The 21252-nt window shown below is 37.5% G+C and overlaps 1 protein-coding gene across 8 annotated transcripts in view; it reads left to right on the plus strand.

Annotated features, from left to right (window-relative positions):
* The window catches only part of RBBP8 (RB binding protein 8, endonuclease), a 132776-nt gene that overhangs the window by 23325 nt on the left and 88199 nt on the right, over window positions 1-21252 (plus strand). For all 8 annotated transcript variants that reach the window (XM_060173577.1, XM_060173575.1, XM_060173582.1 and 5 more), the window contains exon 3: window positions 14676-14718. In XM_060173577.1, the coding sequence (XP_060029560.1) occupies window positions 14676-14718 (43 nt within the window). The remainder of the gene's footprint in view (window positions 1-14675; window positions 14719-21252) is intronic.

A 21252-nucleotide genomic window follows, 5' to 3' on the forward strand; every position in this document is an offset into this window, starting at 1 on the left:
TGTGCAAGTTAATAAACATGTTAGTGCATCAGACAGCTCATCTGTGAAATAGATATTTTATATTGCATTAGATAGTTCAATGTATGTAAAGTATTTCAAAGAGTAACTGGCACATAGTAAGCAATGTGTATTAGCTGTTGCTACTATTCTGAAGCAGCAACTATTAGGTATTCTTAGTGCCTGCTGTGGCTCTTCCAGCCCACAGACAATGAATTACTACCAAAAGAAAGTTATAGCTTTGTTTTTATTTTTAATTGAGGGATAAATGAAATGATCAAAAAGGAGTCATATTGAGGATGGTACAAATACACAAAGGCTGTGTCAGATGAATTTGAGAATAAAAAGCAAGTTTAGGGGTGGGAGATAGTATAAAGGTTATGCAGAGACCTTAAGGCATGCCTTAAGGCACCAAAGGTTCCAAGCACCACCATAAACTAGAGCTGAGCTGTGTTCTGATTAAAAGTAATAATAATAAAGGCAAGTATAGTATTTCTATTGCATGTACTTTTTAGATGTTAGTTAATGATATAAAGAGCTCACTTGGGAGAGTGTCTGCTTTACCATGTGTATTACTCAGATTTGAGCCTGACCCATAGCACACTGGCAAGCCTTGGTCCTCTCCTCTGTCTCTCTATTTAAAAAGGTCATTCCAGATTTCTAAAGCCCCTATAATGATAGCCTTCCCTACCTGCCCCCCCCCCAAAAAAAAAGAGGCTATGTGATTTGAAGTCCTCATTAGAAAGAAGATATATTGAAGTAAGAGGTATTTTCACAGGTAAAATGAAGACCTAATGTGCAGGGCCCTAGGTTCAATCCCTGACATCACATAAGAGTACTGCCTGTGATGGTGGACAAAGTGCTTTTATGTCTCTTGCTCTCTCCCTTTTCCTATTCTACCCCCCCCCAACTCCCACTATTAGGACACAGAATTTTACAAAAAAGAAACCAGCAGATTCATATATGCACCTAAGTTAGGCTATGCAGTTGTCATTATATATGTTACAGATATTGAAGAATGGGGGATGTAGACTTCACATCACTTAACTATGAAGTGGGCCAACCAATATTTAAGTCCAGATTTTCAGAATCTACTTTCATTTCTCTTTTAACTTCATCTTCATTGCCAATACCTTGTATAAAGTCTGATACATTTTTCAGAAGACATACAAGACTTTCCCTAATGAGCTGACAATTCCTTCTAGCAGCAATAGGGATTTTCTATGTAGATTTTTTTTTTAATTTTGTCATCACTAGAGCTTTATCATTCTTGACCAACTTCCAGAGAGAGAGAGAGAGAGACAATCGCAGTGGAGCTTCCTTTAGTGGGAGGGGAGGCTAGGGCCAGTCTCACACCTAGTTGATATGCATGGCAAAACAAACACATAGATTTTAATTTAATCTTTTCCCCCTAGAAATGTCAAAATAGAGAAAAGCTCATTCCTCTTCTCCTACATATACAAAGAAGTAGCCATTTTCATTTTTTAAACAGATTTATCAGGGCCAGGTGGTGGTTAGATGCACACAGTGCCATACACGATGCAGATTTGAGTCTTGAAATAGGCCCACAGGTGTCTGTCTCTCCCTATCTCCACCACCCCTCTCAAGTTCTATCTGTCCTATCAAATAACATTTAAAGAAAAAGAAACAAATAGTCATCGGGAGTGGTGTGAACACCAGCCCTAACCCTCATTGCAAAATGATGATGATGATTTATTTGCTAAGAAGAAGAACCAGAACATCACTTTGTTATATGTAGTGCTGGGGATTGAATTTGTAAGCCTAGATCTCTAAGCAGTACCACTTCCTGGACCACCTTTTTTCTTTCTTTCTTTCTTTTTTTTCTTTTTTTTTGGTGTTTTGTTTTACCAGAGCATTACTCAGCTCTGGTTTATGGTGGTACTAGAGGTTGAGCCTGGGGGTTTAGAGCCTCAGGCATGAAAGTCATTTGTATAAACATGCTATCTCCCCAGCCCCCAGGTATATGTGTGTTATATGTTTTCTTAATTTAAAATTGAAGGGTTTTTTTTTTTTTTTTTGATTGGTGATGGTTGTTTGTTTCTCTTGTTTTTTTGTTTTTTAATACACTAAGGAGTGGAGCGAAGGCCTTTCACATATGCAATACCACTCATTGAGTGGCCTCCTTGGTTCTTCTTTTCCTCCTTCTCCTTTTCCTTCTTTTTAAATTCTGTTTTCTTAGAGATAGAGAAGAGAGAGACAGAGGAAAGATACTATAGTGCATTCCTCCACCACCTATGAAGTTCTTCCTGGTGCTTCCAGGTTGCTCCCACGTGCTGGATCGCATTCAGGGCCTTATGTACAGTATGCATGTACTCTGCCCATTAAGTTCCCAAAAGAGGAGCTATTACCCTTTAGCTGTAACCTGTACAGGACCAAGCTTTATTCCATGTATTCTGCTGTGCCCCTTCCCACTAAGTTTCTTTGAGGTCTCTGGCATCTTTTTTTTTTTAATCATCTTTGAGATTTCACTGCTCTGTGCCAAATTCTTCATATAGAAAGATCTAGGAAAGGGGGCCGGGTGGTGGCACACCTGGTTGAGCGCATGTATTACAATAAGCAAGGTTTAAGTCCCCAGTTTGCCCCCAGTCCCCACCTGCAGGGGGAAAGATTTGCAAGTGGTGAAGCAATGCTGCAGGTGTCTCTCTGTCTCTCTCCCTCTCTATCATCATCTTGATATCTGGCTGTCTCTATCCAATAAATAAAGATTAAAAAAAAAAAAAGATCTAAGAGAAGCACAGTGGAGGACAGGCTTGAATCTGAGTTGCATAGATGTCAAAGTAGCACATCATCCAGGTGAGCTCTTGCCAGCCCCCCTCTCGCATGGTTTTACTTCTAACTGTATACATATGCATTCCCAGTCTTCTTTTTCCCCCTTGCCACTAGGGTTATTTCTGTTCTTGGTGGCCATTTTTTTTCTTTTTTGATAGAGGGCAAGACAGTGAAAGAGAGGAGGATCTGCAGCACTGTTTTATCACCATGAAATTTCCCGTCTTCGTTTGGGAACTTGAGGGTCTTGAGTTTGCTGACATGTGTACTCTCTGGATGCACAGTCACCTGGCCCCTCCAGCAATTTTCTTAAACCAAAACAAAAATGTCATCTCTAAATTGACAGATGATTTAATACCATTCAGTACATAGTTAATGGTACTGTCCGGATGTCTTTAAATGATAAATATTTAAAAGGCATCTCCTTGTTGTGCTTGATTAACATATCTTGATTTTTTTCAATGTAGTTCTATTTTAAGTTTCTCTTTCAAAGGATTAAGGACACCAGGAAGTAGTAATAGGTGTTGATAGATGTTGGTTTGACTTTAAATATATTTAATTTAATCACCCCACACACACATTTTTTATTCACTTCTATAGCTTTCCATCACTTCCTTTCTATTACTATTTCTGAGTGTCCTTTCCTCTCAGATAAGAGAAACAGTGCCTGAATTCCTCTAGTGTTTTCCAGGTTCTCTTCTTTTTAATGATGGTATAAAAACAAGGATTTCTGGTGACCAATGTTCAGGGTCCCAGTGGTTCAGAGCACTCTGGTTATAGATCTTTTTCTATCAGATGGTAGGCATGTATTATTACATTTTAGTGAGACTGGTTGACTTTAAATATTAAAAGATTTGGAAATTAAGATTTGTTAGTGATCTCATTCTAATTTTATTTTATCCCCATTTTCTAATTTTAAAGTGAACTGAGCTTGGGCTAGAGAGATAGCATAATGCTTATGCCAACAATTTTTATACCTGAAATTCCTTGGCACCACCATAAGCCAGTTGAGCAATACTCTGGTTTAGAGGAAATGAGGAGGTGTGTGGGGAAGGGAGAGAAGAGAAAGAGGGAGAGGGAGATAGTATAATGGTTAGGCAAAAAGACTCATGCCTGAGACTCCTTAGTCTCAGGTTCAGTTTCCCACACCACCAGAAGGCAGGGCTGAGCATAAAAAGAAACAAATGATTAAGGTATGGTAGGGAAGATAGTGTAATGTTTAGGCAAAGAGCTCTTGTGCCTAAGGCTTCAAAGTCCCAGGCTCACTCCCCTGCACCATAAAACAGAGTTGAGCAGTGTTCTGGGGGGGGGGGGGGGGGTTTAAAGTGAACTGTGCTTGTGGTCTTGTGTCTGGGGGTAAATCATGACTATTTTACAAATCTTCTCTTCATTGACCACACTAATTTTCCTCAGAATATCTAGTGTAAGACCCTGAGGAAAGAGTCTGAATTTTAGTACTGACTTACCATTTATTCCATGAATAGTTATAGAATTACATATTATCAGGGATAGAAGCAATTGCTGAAGATGCCAACAGTGAAAACATTGGCAGTTTTCTTGGCATTTGTGCTTTTTTATTGATGTTTAGGAAAGCATTAAAAAATTATAGGGCTGTGCAGGGATAGATAGCATAATGGTTATGCAAAGAGACTCTCTTGCCTGGGCTCCGAAGTCCCAGTTCAATCCCCCGCACCACAATAAGCCAGAGCTGTGCAGTGCTCTGGTGTTTCTGTGTCTTTCTCTCTCTGCACCTCTCTCAAAAATAAAATAAAATACTTTAAAAAAAAAATAGGACTGCAAAAATAACTCCCTTGGATAGTGTGCTGCTTTGCCATGTGGAAGACAATTTCAGTTTCCATTGGCGCTGTGGTCTCTTTCACTCATTTGCCCTTTCTTTATCTATCTAAAATTATTGATTGCTTACTTAATTAAAAAAAGAAAACAATTCTACATTGAAATCATAATAAAAAATAAGGCAGACAAGGTAGTGTTTCTTGGTAACACCAATAGCAACAGTGTAACCATGGATATATAATTCTTGTAAAACTGAATCAGAATATATAGTATCTTCTGATGGCAAAGAAGAACAATGTATTTTGGTTGAAAACTATCTCCTCAATACATAGGTTTACCAGTGAAAACAGTTTCAAGTCTAAACTGTTAGAATTGTTTTCACTGCATGTTATTAGAAGGCATACTCTTTCTGGCCTAGAAGAAAAGCAGATAAAGCATTTTAAAATTTTGTAAATAGGGCTAGATGTACTTGAGTTCTTATTGAGTATTTAATCTGAGAGAATTAGCATTCGACCCATCTTCAAGCACAAGGTTAAATTCTTTATTCTCCAGCTAATTTGTGTTGTTTTATAACTAGTTTTAAGGAGATCATTAACATTTCATTATACAGCGTTCCTATCTTACTCATCTTGATAGCAGAGGTAAAAGTACAAGACACATAGCAAAAAATAAGTAAGTTATATATTTACTGTATAGTCTTTATATGGAGAGTAAAGCTGTTTCTTGATCTTTAAGTTTTAAAATCCCACAAAATGGGAATATATCAAAATTATTTATGTCTGAAGTACTGAAGTACTTTACTACCTACTAACTTCAATTTTTCTTTTATTTACTTTCTTAATTATTTATTGGATAGAGACAGTCAGAAATCGAGAGGGAAGGGGATGATGGAGAGGGAGAGAGACAGAGAGACACCTGTAGCCACTTGCAAAGCTTTCCCCCTGCAGGTGGGGACTGACAGCTCGAACCCAGGTCCTTGTGCATTGTAACATGTGCACTCAACCAGGTGTGCCACCACCCGGCCCCCAATTTTTCTACTTTTAGAGAATGCTTTGGAGTTACAAAAAGACAACAAGTCACCATTCTACAAGAACAACAATTTTGGTTTTTATTTATTATTTCTTATTTTCAAAAGACATGCATGCAACTTACTATATTGTTATCAGTGTACATACTCTGTTATCTGGATTATGTTTTGCTATTTCATTGATTGAACTGTTTTTCATGCTGCACATAATCATTTATAAGTTTTAAAACTTGCCTGTTTAAAACGGCTGGTTTTATTTTTAGACACTTAATTTAATAAGGATAAAATATTTGACAGAGTCCTTCATTTCTTTGCTACTTGGTAGTCTTAGGAGATCACCTATTTTATGGTGATGAAAGTATCAAGAAAATAAATATACTGAGTCAGGGTAGTGGCACACCCACAGAGTACAAACACTACTATGTATGAGGATCCAGGTTCAGGCCCCCGCCCCCACCTGCCCCACTGCAGGAAGCTTCCTGAATGGTGGAGCTCTGTGTCCCCTATATCTCCCTCCCTCCTTATTTTAATTGCCACCAGGGTTATCCCTGGGGCTTAGTGGTTGTATAATAAACCCGTTGCTCCCAGTAGGCCTTTTGTTTTCCCAGCCTCCCCCCCCATATTTTTTTTTTTTTCCTTTTCTGTTTTTGATAGGCACAGAGACTTTGAGAGTGAAGGGGAAGAAGGGGGGGAGAGAAAGAGAAGTCCTTGTAGTACTGCTTCACCACTCATGAAGCTTTCCTCTCTGCAAGTGGGCAATGGGACCTTGAACCCAGGGCCATGGGACCTTGAACCCAGAGCCCAGCTCCCTCTATCCTATGCCTCTCTCAGGATAAGGAGGGGGAAAAAAAAAAGCAGCTGGACTTCTAGAAGCTGTGGAGTCATTCTGTTGTCAGTAAGCCTCATAGATAACCCTGGTGGAAAAAAAAAAAAAAAAGAGAGGAAGAGGAACAGTTCTGTCAACTATGAATAATATGCTGTGCTAATCAGTTGTAGAGCATGGAGAATTCACAAACTGTACTGTAGCCAGTATTCTTTCAGGTGGCATATGCCTCTGGAGTACATGATAGCAGGGACCACACTCCCAGGAAAGTGGGTTTGGACACCCTGTAAAGGGGGGGATATGGTTGTTGTGGTATGTTGAACATCTATATTCTTTATAAATGGTAGATACTGGATAGATTTGAACTGGTGAGAGAAGATAACCTCTGTTAGATTATAACATTGATTCCAGACAACTCTTCCCAGTTCAAAATCACTTCATAGATTTTTAAAGGTATTATGTGAATATACACTAATTTTTTAAAAAGAGTATTAAAATATTTTGGTTGAGGATAGGCAAATTTGTTGAAAGCAAAATCTTTGTTTTGTCTTGTTGTAGTTCATTGTCAATGTGTTCCACATAGTTCCATATAATATTAGACCCTTTGACTATATGATAACATCAAAGACATGCCTGAAGGGCACCTAACTTTTCTTTTTAAAGTGGGAGATACACTAGAAGAAGCCAGCATAAAAGGTTATTTGAAAGACATCAAACATGGACTTGTCTGGACTTTGCAGGTTTTGAAGTATATATAGGAATCAAAATTGACTCATTACTTTTAAACCCTTGTGTCAGTTTTAAAAAAATGTTATGAATGGTAGTATTTGAGGTATATAATTGTTACTTAGATATCCAACGAGTCTCCCCACAGGAAATTACATACATCTGAAAATTCTGAAAAAAAAAAAAAATATATATAATTGTTTTTGTTGTTCACTTTATTTGACTAAAGCATAGTAAAATGACTTTAAAAGCATGATGTATACAAAACAATATGTACACTAAGACTGTAAGCTGCATATACATATTTTTTTTGGAAAGATTCTATTTATTTATAAATGAGAAAGATAGAAGGAGAGAGAGGAAAAAAACAGATATCACTCTGGTACATGTGCTGAACTCAGGACCTCATGCTTGATAGTCTAATGCTTTATCTACTGCACCACCTCTGACCACCCTGTACATCTTTTAACACTAGGAAGAAAACTAAATCTCATAACTTTTGTTGAAGAATAGTAATATGCAAACCAGATCATTTTTGTTGAGAAATTCTGGACCTATTTGTGGTGGAGTTTATATATTTCTTGTCTATAGGTTAATCGTATCCTTTCATACATTGTATGACTTATGGTGTTTTTGTGACAAAGACTGCTACTAATAGGGTTAAACACAAATTGATAATCCAGTGTTTATGTTTTGAATTCAGAATGAACAGTTTTAATAGAGTTTAATAGAAACTTCAGAATTTTTTTCATTTCAGAATTTTTATTAAAATACTCATTTGGGTATAATATATATTATGTATAATATATATATGTATATTAACAACAGAATTTGGGGCCCCTTTAAATTCTCAGAATTGGCTTTATTATTTAAAAGTATATATCATAAAATGGAATTTAGAATGATAGTAAATGGTCCATGACAGGTCATTGTTTCTAATATTGGGTTTTTTTCTCCTCTCAAAGTCAGTTCCAGACTTCTCCCCATACACTGGTGCTCCATGTATGCCAGGGCTCCAACCTGGGCCACATGGCAATGCTCATTCCCTATCCAGTGAGCTAGCTTTGTGCCTCTGTGAGTATCTGGTGAATAGAGCAATCGATTTCATAAAAACTTAGGAACTCCTTTAAGAAAGGGCAAAGTATACTCCAAAATGACTGAATGGATGTTTGATTGTTTGGGGCTGTACCCCTTTATTTTCCTCAGATCTTTGACCAGTACTATCAGTAACTGGCATCTGTTGTTTGTACATGTGCATTAGCTTCCAGAAATTCAGTATAATTCACAAACATTAATCTACCCACTTTGAGATAACTAAATCTTATAAGCAATGCACAACCTAAATATGACTATACATCATAAAGGCAGTGCTTTTCACTTTTGAATTGAAATAACATATTATGCAATTAAAGAAATAATCCAAATAGCAACTTTAGTGGAAGATAAATTACGTGAGCTGTTTTATAAAGCACTGTTAAAGCCGCACTTAAGTCTTTAAGGGATAGTGCAAACCCATGATATGTTCTAGGTACAAAGCTAAAATAAGTAAAATATTAACATAAAGAGTGACTTTTCTTTTTTAGTTAATAAATTGACTCTTGCCTTATTGCTGCATTCTTAAATTGTGTGGTATTTATCTGTGTACTGATATACACGTGTATACACACGCACACACACTCAAGACAGGTCTTTTGCATAACATTTCTTCAACAAATTCCTCAAGTTGCTAGTGTTACAGTCTCAGATGTGTTGTTGAATGGACTACCTGTTCATACAGGAGCTGCATTGTTGTGTAGCTTCATTCCTTCCGATGGGTGTGGAACAGGATTAAAGCACATTTTATAGGGTTCTAATTGTAGATGCCTAATTGACTTGATGAATAACAAATGCTGAAATTTAAAAGATACACACACATACATACATACAAACCTGTTTCAGGGCTGATCTGCCTGACAGAACAAATGCCTCACAGGTGTTGAATACTTCTAAGATAAAAGAATAGTCTTTCTGTATTTCTCAAGAATTTTCTTTTGAAGTTTACATGGATTTTCTACCTCATTGTTTCTTTTCTTAAAATGGCTCATGTCAAAAATCCCATCTCATTTTTGGCTTCACTTTTCACTTTTAAAGACGTACCTGAGATTTAGAAGTCTGCCAGAATTACAAGAAAATGTATCAAATAAATTTTCACACAGCTTGGCAGGGGAGGAAAAACAAAAACCTGCTGACTCAAGTCTTTGGTCTAGTAGGGTCACAAGTTCTTTACTTCTTCAACAATGACTTGATTCTTTAAGTACCTCCAAGATCTCATGAGAGGCTGTCATTATTACTTAAAGCTGAAAGAAGCTTCTTAGGCTAGAAATTTGGTAGCTGAAAAACATTTATTTATTTTATATATTTATATATTTATGTACTTATTTATATATGAGAGATTCAGAGAGGGATATACACAGAGAGAAAGAGACTAGAACACTACTCAGCCCTGGCTTATGGCAGTGCTAAAAATTGTGCCTGGGACCTCAGAACCTCAGGCACAAAAGTCTTTTGTGTAACCATTATGCTATCTCCCCTGGCTGAAAATATTTTTTGTTACTGGTTTTTATTTATTTGTGGTTTAATTTTTATTTTTTAAAGAGAGAAAGAGAACCAGACCATCACTCTGATACATATACAATTGAACTCAGAACCTCATGCCTGAAAGTCCAATGCTTTATCCACTGTGCCATCTCCCGGACAACTGAAAATATTTTTTTAATCAAAAGATTAGACCCATTTTTATTTTTAATACCAAAAGTTTTTTATTGTTATGCTTATAATTTAAGAGTTTTGCAATTCATTTAATTTTTTTTTTATTATTGGTTAGAGAAATTGAGAGGGTAGGAGGAAATAGAGGGAAAGAGAAAGACACCTGCAGCCCTGCTTTACCACTTGTGAAGCTTTCTCTAGGTAGGTGGGGACTAGAAGCTTGAACTCAGGTCCTTGTGCACTGTAATGTGTGCTTAACCAGGAGAGCCACCACTCAGCCCCTTGGAATTTTTTCTTTTTGTATTTATAAGCCTCAAAACTGATTTTTTTTTTTTTTTTTTTTTTTTATTCCAGCCTCCCTTTGGGGCAGTCCTACCCTTTTGAGTTTGTAGTTAGGGTAAGGTTCTGAAGAGGCTCACAGAAAGACTAATGAGAACATACTTTTTTTTTTTAATTTTAAGATTTAGTTTATTTATTAATGAGAAGGGTAGGAGGAGGTGGGGGAGAGAATCAGACATCACCCTGGTACATATGCTGCTGGGGATTAAAGTCAGAACCTCATGCTTTTTCCACTGGGCCACCTCCTGGACCATGTGAGGACTTTCTTTATGGAAGTGACCATTATAGAGAAGAATCTGCTAGGTGTCTAGGCACAGAGCATGTAGGGCAGAATCCAAGGATGCTATGACTAGGTGATGAAGTGGCCCAGTATTGATCAAAATAGACATCATTAAGTGAGGAAATCTGGTATACTTTACCTACTTTTCCTCAGAGTTAAAGTATCTTGTGACTGCAGTGTACCATAACCAGGAAGTTGGCGTTGCTGCAATCTACCAGCCTTGCTCAGGTTTCAGATTTTCATACACTCACATACATGTAGGATAAACTAAAATGTGTTAGTTGTGTATAGTTTAATTATATGTGTAGATGCACCAAGGTTCCCTCCTGTTACCCTTACCTAGCTACCTTTCCCCACTGCTAACCTTTCCAAGTTTTGGCCACCCTTAATCTATTCCGCATATCAATAGTTTGGTCATTTCAAGGCTGCTACATGGTGGAATTGTGTGAGATACAGCCTTTGAGATGGACTTTTTATTGTTCTTAATGAATTAGAGATCATTAAACTATGGCCTCATGTATAGAAGACATGTTTTTTACCCAGAAAGCCACTTCATCCTAGAGGTGTTCTTTTATTTATTTTTTTTTAAGATTTATTTTATTTCAGCTGTGATACAGAGTTTTTTATATGAGACAGACAGGAGGAGAGAAACCAGAGCACACTTCACTACATGCATGCCAGCATGCAAGTCCTGCACTATACCAGTTAAGTTATTTCATGGATTCTTGTTTTTATTTTATTTATTTATTTTTACTGCTGTTACTTTTTTTAAATTTCTTTATTGGAGGATAAATGTTTTACATTCCATAGTAAATACAATAGTTTGTACATGCATAACATTTCTTAGTTTTTCACATAACAATACAACCCCTGCTAGGTCCTCTGTCATCCTGTTCCAGGACCTGAACTCTCCTTCCCACCCACCCCAGAGTCTTTTACTTTGGTGCAATACACCAACTCCATTCCAGGTTCTACTTAGTGTTTTCTCTTCTGATCTTGTTTTTCAACTTCTGCATGTGAGTGAGATCATCCTATACATCATTCTGTTTCTGACTTATTTCAGTTAACATGATTTCTTCAAGCTGCATCCAAGATGGGCTAAAAATGGTGAAATCACTATTTTTAATAGCTGAGTAGTATTCCATTGTGTATCTAGACCACAACTTGCTCAGTGACTCATCTGTTGTTGGACACCTGGGTTTCCAGGCTTTGGTTATTATAAACTGTGCTGCTGTGGACATGGATATACACAAATCTTTTTGGATAGGTGTGTTGGGTTCCTTAGGATATATCCCTCTTGTTTTTAACTCAGAATAATAATCCACCTAAGTCATCTACTGTCGGGCTAGCAACATGAAAGAGAGAGATGACCCAAGAACCAAGCTCGTGGCAGCAAGGTCATTCAAATCTTTATTCATCCGAGTGCCCCAGAGTCTGGCGGTAGCATACCTGGTTAAGCCACGTGGCACAAACCGCAGTGGCTGGCATCAGCCTTCCAGTCTGCAACCGCTGCTTCTCCAGGTTGGAACATGGAAGAGACAAGTCAGGAATGGAAGTGGCTTGACAATACCATACATGGTTAGGAAAGGGGCAGAGAAAGGTGAAAAAGGTAGGGACTTCATTAGCAACTGTTGCTAGGGATTTAACTGGTAGGACTAATAATACCCTGCGGTCTTGAGGGAAGGAAAAGAATATATTAAATGAACAGAATGGGTGGGGGAATAGGGTGGAGGCCTTAAGTCATTTGTTAGATAAAGCAAAAGATTGATATGTAGATAATAACAGGATGGGCCATAGTATCAAGGAATGCAGGGTGGAGCAGGGGGAGTTGGCTTAATGTTTTAAGGAATGTCAGCCTCCTAGAGGCAGAAAAATGCAGGGTGCTTTGTGAGGCAGGGAGTCTGATAAGACGAGGCAAACCTTTGGGGTTCCCCTGTCCCTCCTTGCTCAACCTCTCAGTAGAGAGAGAGACTGACAGGATAGATGCGCCCCTCAGGTCAAACCCTGTCAGGCTCTACCACATCCTCACAATTTCCCTACAATCTACCAGTTATACTACTAGATTGTTGAAGAAGTCATGGTGTATTTTTTACAGAAAAAAAATTTGGCTTTTTCAATAGCGCAGTCTTTTCCAGCTACTCCTGTAAACATTTGATTGTAGATTTATTCATAACATTGTTCTAAATATGAAAAACAAGTTTTTATAACTAGATATTATATCATATTATATTACATTACATTACATTATATTATATTATATTATATTGTATCTAGATCAGATTTAATAGAATTTTAAAAGAAGAGTTTAAAGGGCGGCCATGCAGTGGTGCACCTGATTAAGTGCACACATTACAGTGCAAAAGGACCCAGGTTCAAGCCCCTGGTCCCTACCTGTAGGGGGAAAGCTTCATAAGTGGTGAGGCAAGGCTATGGATGTCTCTTTTTCTTTCCCTAACTCTCCCTCCCCTCTAAATTTCACTTTATCAAATAAATAAAATATTTTTTAAAAGAAAGAATTTGATATTGCTTCTATCTCTTTATTCTACTTTACATGAAAAAATGTTTTTGATTAGTTTTTTAAATATTTACTTATTTATGTATTCCTTTTGTTGCCCTTATTGTTTCATTGTTGTAATGATTATTGTTGTTGTTATTGATGTCATCATTGGATAGGACAGAGAAATGGAGAGAGGAGGGGGAGAGAAAGATAGACATCTGCAGACCTGCTTCACTGCTTGTGAAGCAACTCCCCTGCAGGTGGGGAGCCGGGAGCTCGAACCATGATCCTTAAGCTGGTCCTTGGTGCTTTGTGCCACGTGCGCTTAACCCACTGTGCTACCACCCAACTCCCTTTCATTAGTTTTACAGCAAACTCCTTGAAATATGTGTCCCATAGAAGAATATGTTTAGGTGGAAAAGTCATGACACATTTTTGCATAGAAAAAGAGAAAAATATGTTACGACTTTTCCAACAACCAATAGCTATTACAATCATTCTACATATGTGCAAATTATATGAATAATAATCATAACATTTAGCATTTTACTTATTCAAACTACTGACCATAGGAGTTAGAGTAGGATGTATTGCATTGTCAGAAAAGCCATGACATACATTTTCTGTTTTTTATGCAAAAAATGTGTTGTGACTTTTCTGACAACTTATTATCTCATTAGTTAAACACTTCCTAGATAAGAAATTTGAGATATGGAACACAAATGTAGTAGAGGGCCAGGAGATGACTCACCTTTTAATACTTTGCCGTGCACAAAGACCTAAATTCTAGCTTCTTGCTCCACATGGAAGTGCCATCATGACACCAAGAAGCTTCATGAATGAGAGTCATGGAGAGAAGCACTGAACTTCCTCCTCTGCAGTGGGTGTCAGACTTGACCCTGAGTTGCACATAAGACAAAGCAGCCATCTTACTAGTTGAAGTATCTGCCAACCCTCAAACATTTAAATACTATAGTAGATATCTTGGGTTTAAAACATTAATATATTTTGTTAAGTACTTTTCTGTAAGCATTAAAAATTTTTTTTTATTTATTATCTTTATTTATTGGATAGAGACAGCCAGAAATCAAGAGGGAGGGGAGTGGTAGAGAGGGACAGAGACAGAGAGACACCTGCAGCCCTGCTTCACCACTCGTAGAGCTTTCCCCCTGCAGGTGGGGACCGGGGCCTCGAACCCAGGTCCTTATGCATTGTAATACATGCGCTCAACCAGGTGAACCTCCACCCGACCCCTTTCTGTAAGCATTTTTGCTTCTAGTCTAGGACTTCCTGCCATAATCTATTTTAATCCCCAAAGACTTGAGCCTACATAAGTATTGTTGCTATTGCAAATGCTTAGACTATGGCAGAACATAAACCTTCATTTAGAGATCACTTGTAATATTATTGTCCCTGCTATTAGCAAGGAAGTAACTTAGGTGGAGAAAATTTCTTTCTGTTTGGCTGTCACATAATAGACTGAAAGCAATAACGTTACAGATATACTTTTGTGACCTCAGGTTAAGTAAGGGAAAGACACTCCTCAGAGTGATAGAACCTGATTCATTCACTATTCAGATTTTTAAAACAGTATATTATTAAACTTAAAAAAATATCAGTTTCTTTAGAAATGGTAAAATACATTTTTTTAATTTTACAGGTTTACAAGTAAAAGTAACCAAACTGAAAAAGGATCGAATTTTGTAAGTATCAAAATATACCACTTATTATTTATAAAGTAATTGATATCCTTGTTCTATTTGACTTCAAAGTCTTACTTATAAGGAATTTAGGTTTACTTAACATGGATATGAGTAATTGACAATGAGTTTTTTTTTCTTTTTTCAAAATTCTAAAGAATAACTATTTAGCATTAGTTAACATTTTCTGTATAGCAACACATTAGTCTACCCTTAGAGTAATAGAATTGCACCTGTTCGAGACCTTGGTTCCAAAAGAGGAAAAAATACATATTGTAGCAGGCAGGGATCATCAACAAAGGGTGAAATTAGTGAAAATATAATGAAATACACTAGTTACAATGTTTACAAATTACTCAAAGTTATCTCCCCACAATATACTTATTACTTACAAGAGGAAAATTATGTTGTAGCAGAGACTTCTTTCTAACAAAAGGATCAAAGTTAATATCATTAGTAATCAAATATGTCAGCCTCATGGATCTACAAATATGAAACACTAAAAAGAGCACTCTATTAACTTTCATCATATTCTTACAGAAGATGCATGGCCAAAGTTTTATTATAGGAAAAAGTCATTTATTATCAGAAAAGCTCAAGTTGAGTAGATTTAAAAAATTAAAACCAGGGAGTCAGCACAGCGGGTTAAATGCACCTGGCACAAAGCACACGGACTGGTATGAGGATTCTGGTTCAAGCCACCAGCTCCCTGCCTGCAGGGGGGGTCACTTCACAAGTGGTGAAGTAAGTCTGCAGTTGTCTATCTTTCTTCCTCTCTGTCTTCCCCTCCTCTCTCAATTTCTCTCTGTCCTATCCAACAACGACGACAACCACAACAATGGCACCAAAATGGAAAAGATGTCCTCCAGGAGCAGTGGATTCCTAGTGCAGGCACCAAGCCCCAGCAATAACCCTGGAGGCGAAAAGAAAAGAAAAGAAAAGAAAAGAAAAGAAAAGAAAAGAAAAGAAAAAAGAGAAAAGAAAACTGGTTAGTACTTTTTAGAGTTAGTGAAATGATCAGGGACAGTATATGCACTGTAGGTTCTGGATTGAATTTGAACCATAAAATATGATTTAGAAGGTCAAATGATGAGATTTAAATAAGGTCTTTAGATTAATAGTATTCTATCAATTTTTATTTCTTGATCATAGTAATTGTATTATGCTTATGCAAGATATTAATGTTTTTGAGAAGCTAGATGATACATGTGCAGATGTTCTTTAATGACTTTACTTTAAGATACATCATGTAAAAAATGAAAAAAAAACTCATTCCACAAGGTAACTTCTCTTCATGCAGCTGCTATATGTTAAAGAAAATCAGAGTTTTAACAAGAAATAAGGAAATGACTGTTAGGCACCAAAAGTGTATATATCATGAGCAGTCAGTCAGTCATATTCCTGTGACTCAGAGAGTAGTAGCCAGAACAACTCTTGAGACTTAAAACAAAACAAAACTATATTCTTGCCTTGCCTTTTCATACACTTTAGTACTGATGGGATTGTCTTATGTTTATGTATGTTAGAATTAACTGAGTAATTAGAGGAAAGCACTACGTATATGACTTTTCCTTATATTAAAAAATATTTCCTGTGTTCACTTCACAAAACATCTACAAAAAAGTAAATACAATAAATTGCATTGGTTGTGTAAGGAAAATTGGATCCTTCTTTTCTTGGTTAATAAGTTAAATTTCTTTTTATATCCACCTGAAGTCACAAAGGGAATATAGTTGGTTTTATTAGGAATAAACAGGATTTTCTTTAGTAGTAAAAAATGTTTTGAGTGGTTTGAGGCTTAAAATTATACTTAGGTATTTGGTCTGTATTGTGTGGTGCTAAGCATAGAACCCAGGTCCTCATATGCTCTCCCACAGACTCATCCTCGTTGTTGTTTATAGGCCAGATAGTGACGGTTAATACAATTACTATTAATCAGAAAATGAATACCATCAGTGACTTGGTATGGTGGTCAAACATGTCCCAAGCTAATAACTGAACCACTACTTGCCAAAGTTATTCTGTGAGTCTCCCTTTTTTTTTTTTTTTAAATATTTTATTTAATTTATTTATTCCCTTTTGTTGCCCTTGTTGTTTTATTGTTGTAGTTATTATTGTTGTTGTTATCGTTGTTGGATAGGACAGAGAGAAACGGAGAGAGGAGGGGAAGACAGAGAGGGGGAGAGAAAGATAGACACCTGCAGACCTGCTTCACCGCCTGTGAAGCAACTCCCCTGCAGGTGGGGAGCCGGGGTTCGAACCGGGATCCTTATGCCGGTCCTTGTGCTTTGCGCCACCTGCGCTTAACCCACTGCGCTACAGCCCGACTCCCCGAGTCTCCCTTTTTATGGGCAACACTATATAAGAATTATCATTCCCTCTGACCTTTTCTAATGCCAAAGCATAATGTTTCAGAATTAGTAGTAAAACAATGAACTCTTTATGTTGTGCTTTTACTCAATCTTAATGATTTTGTAAATATTGGATTAACAGCTATTAATGAGAATGATATTATTTAAAATCAAAATATTAGCAATTTCTAAGAAGCAATATTAAACCTAGAAATCATTATATTTTCTATTTGATTATACACTTTAGGCTGTATTCACTAAATAACTTTAGGCTGTATTCACTAAAGAACTTTAGTTGTATTAAAATGAATCCTTTATATAGGTCTAATAATTCTGTTTTCTAAAATAGTATTTCTTCTTAATTTGAATTTGAGTCATTTCTCTAGATTGAATAACTAGATGCTATTATCAATTGACTAAACATTACTAGACATGAACAATATTTGCTTATGACAAATGCCCTTTTTGTAACTGTCTTTTTACAAAGTGTAAGTATATCCCCATGCACATAATCAAATTACCATGTGAAAAAGATTCTTAAATTTGTAAATAACTATTATAAATTACTCTCTCAAAAATTACCTATAACATTTTTGAGTTGTAAAGAATGGAAAGACAGATGGTTGGTTATTCAGTAGCTGGTGATAATGCCTTAATCACTTTGTAGTCCACAGTTACTTAATCCTTCTTGCAGCCTTTTAATGTATATTGTAATTATTCTGTGTCTGTGTTCATCAGGTAGCTTAGGGCTATGTATTTTGGAAGCCCAGGTAAGTAGCTAAATTCCCTGAGTAATCAGAGAATTAAAGGGATGATTTATTGTCTAGTGAGTTAGGTCTTTGCATTGTGCAAAGAGGAAATTGGCCTGTTGTACTAAGTAAACTTGTGTTTGCCTGATTTGCCATAATCCTTTTCCCCCAGTATAGTTTCCTTTTACAGAATCAAGGTGTAGTAAAATTATGATGTCTTATCTCATCTCTGTTATTAGAATAGCTGTTTTTGGAGATAGCTCAGTTCTTAGGAATTCACGTCTGGAAAAAGGTAATAAAAAAAGTGCTATATTTGTTCACTTCAGGTTTTTTTTGTTGTTGTTTTAATTTTATTTTTATTAGTGATTTACAAAATAACAGGGGTACAGTTCCACATCATTCCCACCACCAGTGTTCCATTCATTTTCCATTGGAAACTGCAGTAGTTCTCACAAGGGCACAGATACAGGTTGACTATTGTTTATATATATATATATATGTGTCAAACGCTAGAAGAAGAATATATATATATAATTTTTAATTAATGATTTAATAATGATTTGCAATTGGCCTACCTGATTGACAAGATTGTGGTGTAAGAGGGGTACAGTTCCATACAATTCCCACCACCAGAATTCCACATCCTCTCTCCTCCATTGGAAGTTTCCCTATTCTTTATCCCTCTGGGAATATGGACCTAAGATCTTTATGATGTGCAAAAGGTGGGAGGTCTGGCTTTTGTAAATGTTTCTCCACTGGACATGACTGTTGACAGGTAGATCCATATCCTCAGCTTGTTTCTATTTTTTGGTAGGGCTCTGGGGGGGTGGGTAGAGTTCCAGGACACATTGATGAGGTCATCTGCCCAGGGAAGTCAGGTTGTCGTCATGATAGCATCTGCAACTTGGTGGCTGAAAAGCATTACGATATAAAGCTGAACAATTTGTTTAATAATCAGGAAACTAAAGGTAAAAGTAGAGCAGATCATATTTGGGGGTCATCGTGTTAGAAGAAGCTGGGGAGTCTATTTTAGGTATATTCCAAGAGGGCCCATGACTACTAATTTTTGACTGAGGGATTGACTTATTTCTATAACTCTCTGTGTATCTGTGTGTGACTTAAAGTCATAGCTACAGCTATTTCATTTTAAGTCATAGCTACACCTGTTACTACTTCTGAATGTCTTCCTTTTTTTCCTCTTTTCTCTCTGGATCCTAATGGAATTGGTTTTCAGAACAAATCATCTTTCCCTAATATTTCTCCCCCTGTGGGAGTATAAACCAGAATTTTTTTTTTAATCATCAGTTTTTATTTTTATTTATTTATTTATTTATATTTTTTATTTTTATATTACAGAATTACATGTTGACAGGGGTTTGGATCCACACCATTCCCACTAGCAGAGTTCTGAATCTTCACTCTCCCCACTGCAATCCACCACAGTTCTCCCAAGGTTGTAGTCATGGGCCAGCCATCTTCTCTACAACTATCTGTTCACATTTATACATAGTTGCCCCTTCTTTTTCTGATTCAATCCTGTCTTCCCTCTAAGCCACTCATGACATCATAACTACCTCCATATGTCTCTCTCCTTTTTCTTCTCACTCTCTCTGGGTGCTGATGGAGCTGGAGTGCAGAGTCCTCTTATCTTCATTCTATCACTTCTCCCCTGCTGGGAGTATGGATCAAGGTTGTTTATGGGAAGCAGAAGGTAAAGTTCTGGCTTTTGTAGCCGCTTCTCCACTGAGCATGGGTGTTGACAGGTCTATGCATATCGTCAGCCTGTTTCTGTCTTTCCCTAGTGGACCAGAGCTCTGGAGTTGTGAGGGTCCAGGACACATTGGTGAGGTCGTCTGCCCAGAGAAGTCAGGGTGGAGTCATGGTAGCATCTGCAGCCTGGTGTCTGGAAGGTGGCATGACCTAAGTTGAGACAAGATGGTTAGTGAACAGGAACCAGAAAGTAGGGTCAGAGCAGATGAGATTAGGGATTTTAGGGTAGGAGAACCACTTTAGGCATGTTCCTCAGAGCATACAACTATGGTAGTTTTGCTTGAGTTTGGTAGCTAGCCTGAGGTTGGGTGAGAATATTGTCTGAGAGAATGGTGTCAGAGTAGAGAAAAGGGCTAGAATGTTGGATTAGGGCAGGGAGTAGTTCCCATTCTTATATTTAAAAAAATTCTCTGGCTAGAATTAACTATTTACCACCATCCACTTGCACCAGGGCCCATATGTAAATACATATTTATATTAAGTGCCAGAACCTGTGTAACCTCTAAGTCCCTATTGATCTGAGCTTAAAGCTCATGGCCACATCTGAGGAACATTGCAGGCTGCACTCATTTCAGGACCAGTCTTTTTCTAGTGGCAGGACAGGATACCCCATCCTCCCTTTGTAGACTAAGGCTATCCCTGCTGTCATTGCTTTATGGTAGAGCCAAGGTCCTGGGAGGGCCCTTAGTTTTTATGTTTATTTATTTGCTTCCAGGGTTATTGTTGGGGCTCAGGGCTAGCACTGCTCCTGGAGGCCCTTTTTCTTCTTCTCCTTCTCCTCCTTCTTCTTCTTCTCCTTCTTCATTTTTATTGGGTAGGAAAGAGAGAAAATGAGAGAAAAGTAGAAAATAGAGATAGAGAGGGGGAGAGAAAGATAGTCACCTGCAGACCTGCCTCACTGCTTGTGAAGTGTCCCCCCCCCGCCCCCTGCAGATGGGAGCCAGGGACACCAACTGGGATCCTTGCTCTTTGCACCCTGTGGGCTTTACCCACTGTGCTACCGCAGGCCCCCCCTTATTTCTCTCTCTATTGACCCCTCCCACATCTCCCACTCCCCCAAACCCGCTATATCACTTTGATTTTCAAAGTCATGGGAAGATGGCCTGTCATATACATGATTTTTCCAGTTTTACATGAAATTATATTTAAATGTCCATTTACTTTATAAGGACAAAAGGCTGCTTGGATAATTTTACTGCATCTGCAGTAAAATGCAACTTATGGGATAGGCATGTTGAACTTGCCTTAGATAGGTGACACTAATGATTAACATAATAGCTGACATACTTTGAATGACATTCAAAATACACCTCTCAAAATAATTTGACTATTGACAATTTTTTTTTTTAATTTAAGAAAGGATTAGTGAACAAAAACATAAGGTAGGAGGGGTACAACTCCACACAATTCCCACCACCCAATCCCCATAACCCACCCCCTCCCATGGTAGCTTTCCCATTCTCTAGCCCTCTGGGAGCATGGACCCAGGGTCGTTGAGGGTTGCAGAAGGTAGAAGGTCTGGCTTCTGTAATTGCTTCCCCGCTGAACATGGGCGTTGACTGGTCGGTCCATACTCCCAGTCTGCCTCTCTCTTTCCCTAGTAAGGTGTGTCTCTGGGGAAGCTGAGCTCCAGGACACATTGGTGGGGTCTTGACAATTTTTTTAAA

The sequence above is a fragment of the Erinaceus europaeus genome, chromosome 15 (assembly GCF_950295315.1).
Source record: "Erinaceus europaeus chromosome 15, mEriEur2.1, whole genome shotgun sequence".
NCBI classification, from domain to species: Eukaryota; Metazoa; Chordata; class Mammalia; order Eulipotyphla; family Erinaceidae; genus Erinaceus; species Erinaceus europaeus.